This window comes from Struthio camelus, chromosome 14, assembly GCF_040807025.1.
Source record: "Struthio camelus isolate bStrCam1 chromosome 14, bStrCam1.hap1, whole genome shotgun sequence".
Taxonomy (NCBI): domain Eukaryota; kingdom Metazoa; phylum Chordata; class Aves; order Struthioniformes; family Struthionidae; genus Struthio; species Struthio camelus.
The window spans coordinates 16,606,737-16,623,236 of record NC_090955.1 but is presented as its reverse complement, the minus strand read 5'-3'; the positions used below and the strand labels follow the sequence as shown (position 1 = coordinate 16,623,236).

The 16,500-nt window shown below is 36.7% G+C and overlaps 1 protein-coding gene across 3 annotated transcripts in view; it reads left to right on the top strand.

Moving 5' to 3' along the window:
* The window catches only part of CACNA2D3 (calcium voltage-gated channel auxiliary subunit alpha2delta 3), a 476,420-nt gene that overhangs the window by 438,128 nt on the left and 21,792 nt on the right, over nucleotides 1-16,500 (top strand). Inside the window, exons 32-34 of one of the 3 annotated variants that reach the window (XR_696027.2) lie at nucleotides 7,246-7,291; nucleotides 8,766-8,841; nucleotides 12,604-12,656. Coding sequence is in view for 2 of the 3 variants with exons in the window: in XM_068907199.1 (XP_068763300.1) it covers nucleotides 6,178-6,370 (193 nt within the window). In the remaining variant the exon portion in view is untranslated. Of the gene's footprint in view, nucleotides 1-6,177; nucleotides 7,203-7,245; nucleotides 7,292-8,765; nucleotides 8,842-12,603; nucleotides 12,657-14,317; nucleotides 14,374-16,500 lie in introns of those variants that run through there. The other 2 variants (XM_068907198.1, XM_068907199.1) reach the window with 2 other exon arrangements.

Sequence of the window (16,500 nt, the reverse complement as noted above, 5' to 3'; positions counted from 1 at the left end):
TGAGTGACTTTAAATGACTGTAAAGCAAGTCATTAATGCAATATTTAATATTTTGACCTGTAAAAGTTGGAGATTGCTCAGAACAGGCAGTACAAAATGTCCTACTGTTAAAAGGAAGAATGACCTGTCACTAATTCATTTTCACTCACATGTTAACTGACATTTGAACATTGTTGTGACTATTGACCTGGTGTTATCATCACGATGGCAATAAATCTAATGATTTTGTGTGTCCGTCAAAATGAATAATGCATACTAGGGAAGTAAGAAAGGACTTTTCCCTTTAACCTCTAATTCAGTACGGGAGTCTTCATGGCTTTCCCACAGTCCTAAGAACCTTTCTTTACCACTTCATCCTCTTACAGCTTGTGTAAGAGCATGAGAGAATTGCGCTACATATACCTAACACTTTTCCTTTTATTTTCCTGTGCATTTCTAGTATATAAAGATGGCACATCACTCTTCCCATCAACCACTGCATTTAGTTATTGCACGTGAGGGTGTATACAGCTGCTCTCCAAATAGATGGTTTGTGTGCTTCCTTTATAAACCAGCTCAGTCTCTCAAAGGCAGAAAGCTTTTTGTGCTGCCTCTGTGCATTATAGCTGAATACCTTTCCTAATAAATGACTGGCCTGAAATGGAAAGATCTAGCACTCAGCGAATCATGCAAAATCCTCATTCTCTAAGGGCAGCAACCTTTTTGTGTTTAGCACTATAGTCTTTATATTCAAGTGTTGAAGGGCTATTTCTAAAATCGATTCTGTAGTGAAAAGATTTTGTTTATACAAGAGATGAAGCATTTTATTTAATGCAAACGAAAGCATACCATTAAATCAAGGGATAATGCATTAATTTGTCCTGCTTTCATTTGTCCTGGCTAGCAAGGCGTTCTAAGTAGAGTATCTACTGGACAATCGAGGTAGTAGGCACCACAGCAGAGAAAAGCAAAGGGTGCTTCGCTCAAGTATTCCTTCTAGGCTATGGTGGGCTCCAATTTGGAATGGCTCATTGGGCTGAGATTTCACTGGTTGTGAGCTCTGAGGCACTTACAGATAATGAAGCCACTAGCTCAGTGCAACTGAGCTGCATGCAAAAGAAAATGTAAACACAATGAGCCAATTATTTAAACACAGTAAACTGGCCATTGCCAATCAGTTAAAAATGGGAGAGAATCAAACTGCTGTTAATTGCACTAAATGAGCCACCTGCTTTTCCTGCTGTACAGCAGATAGCTCTGTGCAGCAGCAAACAGAGCTAGATGGTCTGTGCTAGATGAGGCCTTTAAAATAAATTCTTCCACCAATAAGAAAAAGTATTTAGTGGCTCTAACAAAAGATAATCAGACATATGTACTCTATTTTAAAGATTATGAATTTATGTGTTTTTTTTCCCAAAATTTATTTTATATGGAATAAGGAAAAAAAAAAGCAGTGAATGGCGCAGTGGCGAAATCTGTGTTACCGATACCATTTCCCTAAGAGCACAACAAAGCAGTTACTATAGATACTGTGCACATTATACTTGCCATTGCTTCTCTTACTACAGAGACCAAACCAGCAAGCAAGCTCTGATCTTTAGGGTTTTATTCTGATGATTTCCAGAGCCATCCTTTCTTGCAATTTTCTTCTTATATGGCATCTGCATTCCAGCAGGTGAATTATATAGCGTTGTCCTGTTTGTTCTGGTTTTGCTCTTTCTCATTTAGTATAGCAGTTGAAGGTTGCATGGTGCCTGCGTCTTCACTGCAGATGACATCCCCAGTAACCACAGGGATGGGAGTCGTTTCTTCCTTTTGGACCCCTAACCTGGGTCGCAGTATAGATATGTCCTGCTACCTCACTGATTCATGCCAGCTTTCAGGCTCTCTGTCCAAAAATGAAATAACCCTTTATGAGTTCTCTCAACTACTATTAATTTGCAGTAATATAGAAGTTCATTTTAGGATTGAGCTGGAAGTGTTAAACAAAAGGGGGTTGTTTGCTCCTGACTATATTGCTTTTCAACCTGCAACAAGCTGAAATTCAATTTTCATGTTTGCTGTTTATCTTTTAAAGTGAACTTAAATACCCCCTTCTTCCCTTAAATTCTTTAAGCTCAGTACTTCTTTTGAATGATATGTACATGCATATACATGTACATATTTTGTTAGTGTATGGGCTTCGTAGTTAGGAAAAAAAATGACATTACAGCAGTTCTGCCAAAGCATAGTGACACGTTTTGGAATTTCATTTAGCAAAATAATGTTTATCTTATATCCTGAATATTGTCCACAGTACAATAATTAAAATACAATTTAAATTCATTATTAAATAAATTAAAATTCATTTTTTAATTGAGAAAAGTATCTGCTGTGCATAGTAACTTATAAAGAAGAATCTCTTCTTTGTATCTCTTTGTAGTTGTACCAGCACATTAAAAACAGTGATAAAAATTATTCAGTTGCTGAAAGTAGAAAATCAAAAGAAAAACATTAGCATCAGAAAAGTGAGGGCTATAGGAGCAATGAGATCCCAGAAGAAATGAACCAAATAAATATAGAGAAAATTGAATGGATCTTGACCTCAAAACACCTCCATCCTTTCCACTATGAGGAAAACTAATCAATGGAAGCAGCATCATTTCCTCTCGGCAGTTTTCTTTCCACCAGGCATCATCTCTGGGCATCTGTAGAAGGAGCTATGCTTTGGTATTTAATCATATTGTCAGGATATATCACCTCAATGGTGGGCACCTTGACCCCAGCTTTCCCAGATGCTAAGGCTCACTCGAACAAGCTCCTGCCACTTTGAGAGCTTCCCCTGCTTCTCGCTTTTCCTTGCTCTGTTCCTTTATCTTCGCTCACGCTTCCTAGTGAGTATCTCACGCCGTCTGTGCCCTTACAGCATCCCAAACCCCTCACCTGCTTTCTCAAAATAAGTACACACACCGGCAGACTTTCATCTCTCTATCTTGATTTGCTTTAGAAGCAAAACCTAACAAGTGTTTTCCCTCTGGGTTATAAGAACATTATAAAAAAATTCGCATCTCTTTGCTAAGCTACTTGCAAATAGCAAAGCATTATTAAAGCCAGATCATTAAAACAGTAACTATTTGACCACCAACAGGTTGCTAGTTTCCACTGAGGCAGCACAGCCTCCAAATGAAGGATATTTTTCTGCATAGCTTAGGTCACTTTCTTCTATTTAAGCATGAATTTCAATTAGCTGTTCTTGAGTCTTTTTGAAGGTGTTAAATGGACACTGCTGTATTTAGAAGCTCTGCTTCGTTTCATGTGGATTTTTCCAGTCATTGTTTTGACCTTTAAAAAATGTAATGACCTTTATTTTCCCTTAATTTGGCAATATTTATGAACGTAGATGTATACTCTGCAGAAGACCAGTGCTCTGAATGAAAGAGTAATTCAGAGTGGAGTTAGTGGATTTGTTTTCAGCTATATAAATGCAGCTGTGATGTCGCAGTTCTTAGACTATACAACATTCGCTATCTTTAGTGGTGATTTACTTAGTGAAAGAAAAAGTAGGCCCAAGATATATCTCCTGTTTATGACATAAATATCACAAAAATTTGTCAGTTAGATGAACACACATTTGCATTTTATTTTTTGCATGGGCAAGCAGAAGGCCTTCAAGTTAGAAAAATAAGCAGACTCCTTCCAATAATTGTCTGCTGTATGAACCTTCGTGTGCGCTGCAGAGGATGTATGAGCCTGTGCCTTTAATTTTTAATTTCTAAATAAATAATATTTTATTGTACTGCCCTAAAGAACGATGTTCCATTTTCATCATTGGAATAAGTATCAGAAAGGGATATAGCAGGCTGTCTAGCACAAGTAGATCTCATTCCTTACTGCACGCTGCCTGCAGGTACTGAAGCGCGGAATACTCTCTGTCACTTCCTTGTTGCCGTTATCAATTACAAGAGCCCGTTTCTGATTTTTTTGCATTTACTAGATGCACGTCTTGTACCTATGCTCTGAAACTTCTGCACTGCTATGTGGCTTGTTCTCTGCTCGTGTTTTGTCCATGTGACATCTAAAATTAACTGTCACAGAACTGAGTTCAGGCATAGTTTAAAGGTTACGTCTCTGTAAATTTTACTACCAGTGTCATGCAGTGTATTAGCTATATGGGAATACTTTTGTCCACTTAAAGAGGACCCCAGATGTGTGCTGTGTAAATGGATCATCCTTCTATACACTGCAAATAACAGGTTGAGTTTTAGTTTTTATAAATGCTATGCTTTGCAACATCTTGGCAATTAAGAATAGTTGAATGTTAAAGTCAAAGATAAGCGATGACAAATCTGTTTTGTCAAAAGCTGTAATTTGCTTTTATTCTTTTCCTTGATCTGAGTGGTGGTGACAGGTATTAGACTGACAGCTTCTGGACACTGTAATAATCTATCTGTCAGTGAAGGTGGGAGAACGAGGGCAGCAACAGCACGGATTTTCTTACTGTGTCCTGCTATCTGCCCACAAGGACCCTCTCTAGTTTTAAGAAACGAGTTTACTCTTGATACCATTCAATATACTGCTCCTCCTCCTCCTCCTCCTGCCGCGAGGATGTGGGACGGGCTGCACATTCGCGTTTTGAGTTAATGAACATCTCTGCATCAGAAGTGAGCTGCACTCACCATTCATTTTTGCTTAGACTAATGAGTAAAGGATAGCGTCAATAATTAGGGCAGGATTTCCTTTATTATCAGCTTCTTGTGCTTGTGTTTCTGAGCACTTCTTCCTTTTTTATGGAATTGAGGTTTAGTTCCATGATGAAACAGAACAATATTAAGCTTGTTATGCCTACAAATTTTATGAGTGTCCTCAAATATCTTGAGCTGATGATAAAAGTATTTAAAATTTGTGCACTGAAGATCCTTATGCTATAATAGGTGTCAGTTACGAGATTTTACACTACTGGGTAGAAATTCATGTACATGCCGAAAATCTAGCTGAAAGCAGAGGAGTACATCTAATAAAGACTGCGCTGCCAGTAGCTCTTAGAAGTTTAATTTTCTTGAACCAGATTGGTACTCAATTGTAAGTACATTGCAAAGTACCAGACTGGAATTTACTATATTAGGAAACTGACTATAAAAAAGGTTTCAGTAAAATGTATTTGGCCCCTGAAGTTATAAACAATGGAGGTGCACATTTAACGGTTGGAATATTATTTTCCGTTACTTAAAGATGATTGCAAATAATCCCTATCTGTCTTAGGACTGCTTCTGAAAACAATTTTCTGTAGACTTCAGTATGCAAAAAGGGGCAGTTAACAGCGTGGTGATGTCAGAAAGTCTCAAGCATGTTATCTGTAGCAGGAGTAAAGCACTCCTGTGAAGTGCTGTAATACACAGCACGGACTAGGGCATGCAGACGAGCTTAAATTTAGATCACGGGAAACAGGCAATTATCGTGTTCACTAACTGTAGTCAGTTGAACGGGATACGGGTAAGGGGTAATCTGGAAGCCTTTCGTTCTGCAACAGTTAGTTAAATCTGTCTGAATGAAAGGAAAGCTTATTTTATAACATTTCAGAAAGACATTAGAAATGAAATAGCACTCTGGCAATGACACCTGGGCACAGAAGCACCACAGTATCTTAGGCCAGTGTTTTGACTACCAGTACTGAGGTAGCCTTAACAAGGAACAGGGCTGGAAGGCTTTTACCTTCCTATTACATTTCCAAGAATAAAACCAAAACAAAACTGTATTTGAATTTGTAAGTGCCATGGAACCCATTTATACGGAGCTTTAATATCGTTCATAGTGACAGAGAATGAGAGTCCAAAATTGATTCAATATGTTGCAGTGTTCAGATTTCAGCATGGATATGGGTTTCATCCACTGATCTTTAAAGCGTATTGCAAAATTCCTATTTGCTTTTAGTGGGGAAGAATCAGGTCTTTGTGAGAATGTTTGGCAGTAATGCTTTTGCTGATATAATTTGCACATCCTGTGTTGTACTTGTTTGAATTGTCTTTAGAAACTTTCAGATAGATGTTGAACCTACCCGCTTCGAAAATCATTGAGATGGTGAATACATTTTTCAAGAAGTAGAACTCATTCTAGACTTTCGTTATTAAGAAATGCATGTCTGGCATGTATCATTCTAAACATTCACTCGATTTTTTTTCTAACCGGATACATTATCTATTTTCTGGTTTGTTCCTGAAACAGACTCTTCACACTGACAACACCTTCTGATATATCTACTAAAACTGTAACTTCATTGTACTGTCATCTGCTGACATTCAAATATATCCAAACAGCAACAATTTTGCAGCGTTCCACCACGATTTTGAGTTTTTTATTGCAACTCTTCCTTTCTGCTATCACTTTAAAGCTTAGTATTTCTTTCCTTGTTAAATGAAATTGTATTTAACTACAAATATTTTAATATTTTTTTCCTCCTGTTCATAATACAGTCTTAGACTGTTGTATACTGCCTACAATATGATAAGACAATCCACAGAAATATAATATAGCATGTCTGGGTGCAATATTAATTGTGTTTATGATTTTTTTGTGTGAGTACATATTTCAATCTTTTATGACTTTTTATCTTTGAGCATTTCAAGAAACTATTTATTATAATTTAATAAATGTAATACCAACAAATATTAATAGGGAGGGGTGAAAGCCTTTTTCCAGCATGTAAAACTGAGTTTGAAATTATAGCAGATGTTCCAAATGACACACTGTAATGGTATTTGATTAATACCTCTTAACAGAATAAAGAAGTCCACAGATTAACTGAGCTGTTCTTGTATATGATCTTGAAAGTAGAGGAAATGATTGCATTTCCAAATACCAAGTGAATAGTCACCAAACTTTCTAAATTGAAAAATCTTTTGTGAAGAATAAAGACTAAACTGAATACTATTCTACTCCAAACCCTGGATAGTGAATCAAGCAGGATGGGACCATTCAAGCAACGTAGAGTTCTTTGACTCTTCTGCAGAGAGCAAGTTCAAAGCTGTGAACTGTCCTTGTCTGTGCACGAACCAATTGCTGCCATCACTAGGAGGTCCCTGCAGACATACAGCAGGGTCCTTAGATCTAGAAGAACCAAATAGTCGAGCTAACACCAAGAGTGGAAAGGCTGAGGTGTAGAGATTACGTTACAGGGGCTGGATTCTGACCATGGTTAAGGGGAGGAAAAAAAAGCTAGAGAAAGTGGTGTATTACTGCATGCCATACGGGCAGCACAGCTTACACCATGTACTGCTCTGTTTGTCTTGGCAGATCTGTGTGCGCGGATCTGGCTGTGGGCGTGATTCTGCCAAAGATGGTCAGTGTTCAACTTACACCCATGTTTAGGTCTCTAGTTATGCGTTTGTCTACCATGTGCCTCTCTCTGCCAGTCCAGAAAACAATGGCTTCTTAGCCATTTATATTCTGAATATAAGACAAAGTCAATAATGTAAGCAGTATGACCATGTACTGAATGGTTAGTTGAAGCTGCAAGAGCCAATATATTTAGATATTGTGCCTGTGAGCCAAAAATAAAATATAGTGCATAATAAAGAAGTTTTTAGTGATGGCTGCTGTCACAAAATTAGATCAGAACAATTATATATAGTTTCTACTGGTATGGATTACAACATTTTATTGGTACAGGTTGCAACGCTTCATGGCATGCAGCGCAGAATGCCTCTTGGTGATGCTGAATGCATTTCATGACCTGTTTTTGGCAGCTTCTGGGACATCCTTTCCATAGCCGAATTTGTGTGCTCTCCTTTCCTCTTCACTTAGAAGCAAGGCACACATCACAAAACGTTGAAGTCCCGTCTTGTACATTTAAAACCATTTAAGTCCAACTGTGTTCCCTTGTCCTTGATGATGCAAAAGTCAAATGGATACGTTCAAACAGTACTAGTAGCTTTTATATATTTATGCTTGTTGCAACTTATCAGATTCTATTCTACATCTATTAGAGATGTTAAATGCTTTTTCTGTGGATGGATATAATCAATTAATTGTTCTATGGACAAACAGATTTAGAGAAACAATCACATTTCCATATACTGAGTTTTGGATTTTACATTTAGATCTCTAAAGTGTGTTAATGATGAGTAAAATCAAGAGCAGAAAGAAATTTCCCTGTTGACTATGCATCTGAGGTGGCTTCTAGCATATGTTAATTGCAGCAGCTATCTGACATGGAGTATTTTGCCCTCATGAAAAGAAGGAGAAGGAAACCCATCCTGTTTCAATTGTCTGTATAGTGAATGCACTGAAATTCACCCTCTCTTCTTTGGAAGCAACACCATGTTTACAAATCACTTATGCACTGAGATGCTAGAACAGTAGAAGTGTCTTTTTGCATTTTTGGAGTTCAAGCGTGGTCTCTTGAGAGAAGCCCTTCAAATGCATAGGTTCTTTCACCTTCTGGGGCTGAATGTGCTGGTCGTAGTCCAGAATCAATTGTTTAAGCATCATGTTGAACGTATTTTCTCCTCCTGGCATTGTTTATCTCATTGTGCGTTACACCGTATGTGTATCTTCCCTGTTTTCACTTCTCCCAGTTATGCCTTTGCTTTGTTCCGCAGTCTGATAAAATCCTTACAAAGTTTCCACGCTGTTTCTTACCTTTATTCTCCTTTGTGTATAGAGTATGTTAATGATCCCTTTCCCTCTCTTCCCTGCCACCCTTACAGTTTTTATTTTCCTGTCTACTTTGTAGACAGACTGTTCCATAACATCATTTTTATTCCAGTATGTTTTCTTCTTTTAGTCAAGCAGTTTTCTGTTCTTCTCTGTAGAATTACACTTTATGACTACCAGGCCATGTGTAGAACAAACAAAGAGAGTAGCGACAGTGCCCATAGCTTACTGGACGTAAGTATAGTTAATTTTCTGAGCACCTTTCCATGCAATCATCAAAGAAAATTGTTGCAAATATATCATGGCCATCGTAAGCCCATAATTTTAATTTGGAATGCTTACAGCTCTTGCGTTTACCATAGTGCATAAGAGGAATGGTTTATTATAAACAAATGCGGTGTTAAGCTTTTACAAGTTCAAATCTTTATACAACCGTTTTTAATACTGGACTACCATTTCGGAGGCACTGTCAGAATGTCCTTTGTCCCATCTGGATGCTCACGTTTGGGAGGCTGGAAGCAAATATACATTTTCAGTATGTAAACACATACACACATGGAAATATACAATTCAAATTAAAAAATGAGGGTTTTGTTATATGAAAGGATTGGTTCATTTGCAGAGCGCACAAGTCAATGCTTTTAAGAAAATTTCCCAAGTATTTAGATAAGGTATCTTTTAAAGTAGAATTTCAATGATCATTTAGTCCCTTGTCTTCTAATTAGCTCTGAATACAAACCCTGTCCTTCTGATTAGAGTCAAGCTGGGTCTGGCAAGGGTAGCATTTGCTTGTTGCCAGATTATATATTAAGTTAATAAGTTAATGACTTGGAGTTAATAACTCCAAGGGCATTTTATAATCCCTTATACAGTCTACAGATTACTGTATCTGTTTGAACTGATAAAATGTTAGCTAAACTGTAGTTCTTGCATATTAAACTTTTAGCGAAAATGCATGAAAAATTCATAGGTAAAGGCAGCAGCAAAATACTCTAACAACTTTACCAGGCTAGAAAAGTTATCTAGCGGTTGACATTTTTAAATGCACAAGGGCTCCAGCTAGAAAAATGCATAGTTATGTAAATTGTTGGATAAATATCTAAGTTCTGGCAACTTCCAAATATCTATAAATATGTAGCTTCTGTCATCTATACTTACATATAAATCTAGAACTTCAATGGTTTGTTTAATAATCATTTGCATTTTGGGATGTTTTCAATTAGATGATCCCACATGTTTTTGAAATATCTGCAAATATGGATTTACTGCATCTATCTAATATGGATTTAGTGCATGTATCTGTGTGTTATCTGCTATGGTCTGAACCTGAAGAAAAAAGACAGTATCTCAGTATCGTAAGTGGCAGGCTGTGCAATGGGTCTTTAACTCTCAGTGAAATAATGCAGGATGCTGTGAATCACATTTGCATGGACAATTTTAAAATATATTAAAACTGTTGCCACAGCCTTCCATCCCAAGGCTGGGGGCTTCAGCTCAGTGTGCATAAGCACCCAGCATGCAGAGCTGAGTGGGCTTTTATCCAAGCGCTTTTCACTATTTTGAGTTTTACCCGCACTCTGTTTACTGGGAAAAAAACTCTGGAACGATTGTGGGATACCCTGAGATGTGGTGAACCTGTTCTTTATGTATGTTTTTGAAGACAGCCAACTTACCTTTTAAACCTCAAGTGAGCTTTTTTCAGGTTCAGCCTGAAAGATGGGCAGAGCTTTAGCTTATTATTTTCCCATTGAGTCATTCACTTCTAATAATCATGACTACAGAGAAAGCAAAAAGAGAAATTGCAATAAAAACAGGTAGGGCTAGTTTCCTCAAAAGGAATTCATTTCTAGGTTTTAATGCACAGTTTTGCGTATGTAGATCAGGTTATTAGGCAGCTTTCAGCAGTTTTTCTACATAAGCAACATATTTGTTTGAAGACGTTTATCTTTCCATTTCAGAATTATGACTGTACAAAGATAGTGTAGACATTGCGACACAACTGAGACACCTTAAAAAGTTAAGAAGCTAATATTTTATACCTCATTTTAAACAGTGTAGGAGTGGAGCATGGGCATCGGGGACTGTGACTGTTGGAGGGTGTCTCACAACGTTCTGCTAAAATTATGCTAAGCAGGAGTCAGAGCTTGATTTCTGTTTCCATCACAGATTTTTAGGTTGTGGGACTAAAAAGATAAATTAGATATGAACAAGAGTTACAGATAATCTGGTCCATTTCTTTACCGTATGAGGTTGCTTCTTAAAGATATCTGGATACTGTGTTATTTAGTGTATTTTCTCATTTTAATTTATTCAAGTTCTTGATAACTCTCCATGAAATCTACTAATTTCTACTAAAATTAGTCTAAAATCTACTACCTTGTTACAAATGTATTAGTGCCATAGAGTCATCCAGGTCAATTCCTTTGGCTCGATTGTTTTAAATAGAGAACACAGCTGGTCACAGGTTTTGAGGGAACAGTCTCTGAGAGGAAAATACTGTCTTAGTAAAATCACATTTCATAAGGGTGCATTAATTTCAATGTAATGAAAAGTTTTTACACTAAAATTTCAAAACAAGCTCTTTTTCTCACTTGTGCCCTATAATACTGAAATCTTTTGTTTCAGTTACGCTGAAAGAGTTTGTTTCATTTTGTTTTAGCTCTCATATTAAAAGCATTAGTCTTACAAAAAATGGTATATTTTCCATTAAATATATATTATTTTACGATATAATTTGCTATTCTGAAAACAAAGGTATACAACATTTTCAAATTAGGTAATTTTGGTTATTTCAGAACAACATTTTCCGTTGCTTGTATGAAACATTTCAGGTTTTCTGATTTGGAAAGAGAAGAAATAAAATGCCCCAAAGGGCTGAAATGTTCTTTTCATCCCTAGGAAAGACTTGTCATACCTTTTTTATAATGTGTGTAATAACGTGGTTTATCTTTTCCTATAAGACAGTCCTCAGTAGGAGAAAACCTTGAGTGTCTCAGGCTCTATGCGTTCTGCTGGTTTGCTGTTTCGGCCGCCTGTGCCGCCGCACGCTCCTCGAGCGCTGGCTCCGCGAGCTGGTGAGCCCTGCGCCGCAGCGCTCGCTGCGGCCCCCGAACGCTGCACGTGGCCAGTTACTGCTGCGTGAAATAGCACTGCCTCAGGGAGGTGCTGCCCCAGCACCGCTCTTACCTGATTCTACACATCTGAATATTTCTGTTAAAGTCAATATGACTGCTTCCTTGTGCTAAAATACTTTGTTGACACGGGATCTGAAATATAAACTTGCAAATATTATGCAGCCGAAAGACCCTACCACAAGCAAGCGAAACAAGAGTAGATTATTCTTTTCAGATTTATGGAAGCTGGCTTTTCTGCCCAAGATTCTTTCAAAATGAGTAATTCAACATACAATTCTCTAAACACAGGTTTTTAAAAGTATTATTTGCTTTATTTGGTATTATCCAGAAAAACAGAGGGAAGAGAGAAGAATTTTAAAAATTACTTACACTGCTTACAGCTGGGCTGTTAGTGTGACACAGATAACTTCATTTAGGTAAATTAAAACTTCAGAAGCTTCCCTTGCCTAATTAGACTGAGGTAATGAATATAGATTTACATTATAGAGAGGCGAGTCTGTGAACTGCAGCCTAAGGAAAGCTCATATTATCTATCAGAACTGTTCCTCCAGCAATAGCCTGGGAAATAGGAACCCCTAGAGGTTAGATATTTAAGAATCATTTGCAAAACTGTCCTTTTTCTAAGTGATAATCTGTGCATAGGACCACATGTAAAGGAAATTTCATGACAGTGTATTTTATTATTCAATACAATAATTATGATTTTTTTCCTTCTTTTAATCTCTAAGAAAAAGCTACTGCTTTTTTTCTCATGCTTTCCATGCATTTGAATATCCATAACATTGTCTTTACGTGGAAAATTCAGTTAAGGTATAAATACTGCATGTTTTGCATTTTTATTAAATGAGTTGCTTCTCTTCAGCCTTATAATGCCTTCTTTGCTGCAGTAAAATGGATAATGACTGAGCTTGTCTTGTAAGTAAATTTTCTTAAGAACTTAATGAATATTTGTTCTTTTCTCCTACGTTGTGCTGTTCTATTGTACTAGTTTATTGGTATATTAAAATGTTAGTAATATTTTCAATTTTTTCCTTTCTAATTTAGCATTGCTAAAATCTGAGGCAGTTTTGACTGTATGAATGCACAGTTGCAACTTTGATTACGTTATTCATGGTCATCACTTCTATCCGTATGTCTTTGCTTAGTAAGCCTAGCAGCTTGCAATATACAAACCAAATTTATTATTGTGGTTACTGTTAAATTTAACATAAATGTCTGGCTGTTTGTAATGCTGCTTGGGTGGGCTGTTGTCAATATAGCAAACTGTTACAGTGATTCATTGTGGTGTTTTTGATTTCATAAATCTCTCTGAGATGGACCCTTTATAGCATATGCCAGATGAAGGTTTACTCTGTATATGGTGTTGAGTTTTTTTACCTTCTCTAATAGTTCTAATAATTTAAGTTAATACGTAGTGAGAGTTACCTTTAAGAGAGAGTGCCTAAGAAGTCACAGAAAAATATCATACAATGAGGAGTAAGCCTTAAAATGTATTTTGTGTTATTAATCTATACGTTTTATTATTGTTCTAATCAGACCGTAGTGTTGTAGATTTCAGTGAAATTTATCTACAGAAATAAAACTAATCTTTTATTGTAGCTATTTTGTTTTAATTGCAAATTATATGACCTTTCATCAGAAAGGTTGGAATAAGATTTAAGGAAAATTAACTGGATGGCTATTGCCAGTGTGCAGTGATTGATCTTAAATACAACTTTCAAAGTATATATCAGGAAAAGAAATCATATTAAAATGAGACTTTGTTGCTGTCCATAACAGCTTCAAAAATTATAAGAAACCTTCTGTGTTTAAAAATATTGTAATTTTGTGTCCATATGATAAACTGGATGTAGAATTCCCATTTTTATACTTACAGTGACGATTGACTGATACATTTCAGTCCATTCTTTAAAGTAAATTGAAGTATATTTTAGTGGGAACGCAGTATCCCACTAAATTGGAAAGTGGGAAATTGCAGTATATTTTAGTGGATTTGCTATATGTCTAGGTAGAACTGATTAGACACTGGTTGGTCAAACCTTTGCTGCTAATAGAAATAAAATACTATTTATTATTTTAGATCCAGAAGTAGTGTAAGAAAATATTTTGTGCTTCTGTATTATGGCCAGGAAAGATTGCATTTTAAAAATATTAAAATATTAAAACTATATTACTATATTGTAATAAAATATAAAAATATATAAAAATATAAAATAAAGAAAGTCAAAATATACTGCATAGTGGAGAATAGCTATAAATAATGATAAACATTGAAAACATTGTGGGCTGCCAGGCACTGAGAATTTTACTGGACACTTCAAGTAAGAGCTTCTAATTATTAATAGGTAAATATATGATTTATTGATAGGGTTAATTTTAGAGTAACTTCTCAGTGGTAAGATGCAACCCAGTGAAAATATGACCATAGTAAAAGATAATAATTCTAGAGTTATGCCAGCAATATGAGTGTCAATTTTATGTTAGCTTTTATGTAAAATAGGATTAATGGTACCAGAGTACTGACAGTTTAGTGCTTTGAAAACATTGTGGGATAATATGAAAAATCATTTATTTAGGTTCCTTGTGGAATTTAATCTATGCAGTTGGTGGCATTCTGATCTAACAGCAAAAGGTAAGTGTTAATTTAGTTCCTGGCTGTAATGGCAGAAATGGCTAGATTAAATTGAATTTTTTTAATTCAGATGTGTATAAAATGTTTTAGATTAAGTAATAACCTTCTGGTAACAATAGTTGGTCTCCCATATCATCATCCTCTGCTTTTTCAATCTTTCCCAAAACAGGGCAGAATTAAGAGCATCTTCTATGAATAATCAGAAGGTGCCTGTGTTTACTCTAGCGAACACAGTGCCTTTGTATAAAGGAAAAATGGAAATAGTATGTCATGATGAAATTTTTTTTTGACGCTTTTCCCTTTATTCTAAAACAGTCTTTATGAGTAAAGCAATTTCACTAGCCTTTTTCTGCTAATACTGCTTTTTTTCTTGAGCTGCTGTAGTGTGTAGGGGATTATTGTGCTGCAAAATGCCATTTAATCAAAATTCCACAGGAATTTGATCGTCTTTATATAGGTTCATAGAAAAAGATTTTTAAGGCTTAGATGTTAAATCTAATGTTTTTATTTTTAAGCAAGTTTAAAGAGTATTTTGTTTTATCTTACAATTTGAAATAGACATGTAAAAATAAATCCTAGATGAATTAAAAATCAATTTAGTGAAATTTTGAAATATGGAGACTTCAATCAGAAATAATAATGAAAGCAAATTTCAGCAGTTCCCATAACAGTTGGAAGTTTTGATTTTCAGCTCTCATATTTTTCCAGACTTTTTATGGCATTTCAAAAGCGTTGCTCAGAAGTGAAAGGATCATTTTCAGGAAGACTGCTCTTCAATTGGCTATTTCATAGGCAAACTGTAGAGTATGCTATTTACTGGTATAGTAATTTAAATTGAATTCTTCAGCCTATGTGTTGGATTTGCATATTCCACAGTAAAACAGGGGATAAGAGTACTACTTTAGGCTTTAATTCATCTTCTCATTGCCTGGCAGTCTGATGACTGCCTTTATGCTAGAATAAGATCCCGGCAAAAGTTGAAGTATGGGGAAAATGGAGCATGCTGACGCCCTGGACTATTCCAGTGTCCCCTGTGGTAAAAAGATGCAAGAGCTCTTCTAGGAAAAGGATGTGTCCTGGAGCGACCCGGCAGCGTGGCCACGAGCGGCCAAGCACGGGTCGGACAGCTGCCTGGCGCGCGCGGTGTGAAAAGGGAAGGCCAAGATGGATGCCTGTGGGAGGTGGAGGTTCGATAAGTGTCTTCTGGAAATTTAGGTGCATCGACATAGCAGAGCCTTTCCTGTGCTGATACAAATCACCTATTGCGTTGTAACGTTCAAGGCCAGTTCTTCTGTTCCATCAGCAATGAGCCGTGTGTAGATGGAGGCACGTGCACAAAACTGAGCTTCGGGAGAGCCAGCCAGGCACAGCCTGCTTTTAGGGCCACTGTAGTCAGCGCTGGCCAGATGGGTCTTCTAAAAACCAAGACTAACTCTTCAGTGATATCCCTAACCATGATGAACATTTCTCTTATACTGATGGCTATGAAGGGCGGTAGGGTTTGCTGTGCCAGCCCCAGGAAATGCAAAACTGTTCCTTAAATCTGAAGAGGAATGCCCAATAAACTATGGCAGCCTTACCATGCTTTGCATCAATGCGAAGCAGCCAAAGTTGCAAATGAGGAACTTCCAAAGTTTTTTCAAGTGTGCTGTACAAATATATTTTCATATTTGTTGACATGAGACATCCAATGGCACTTGCATTATAAGTTTGAGAAAATGCCCTTTAAAGACAGCATCTGTCTTTGTGTCATGGAGATAATTATGTTTAGTTTTTAGGCATGTACAAACTACAGAAGTCAGGAATTATTAACCTCTTCTTAAAGACAAAAGATTATCGTTGCATCACTTTGATAGAGAAAGTGTGACTGAGGGGTTTCCGTTCATATTTTAGTTGAAAGTGAGGTTTTAACTCTACAATTCATTCGTCCGTTCCCTTGATGAGTAAGAGCACTGAAAATACTTCCTCATTATGCCTGTTGGAATAGCATCACTTTTGTGATACTGCTTGCACAGTTCAAATATGATGAGGTGGCAAGTGGGAGTTGTTTGGAATCAGCAGGTATTGGCAAGGCAGAAGCAAGAGACAATTCACATAGAGATTTCAGCCAAAGAGAGAAGCACGTGC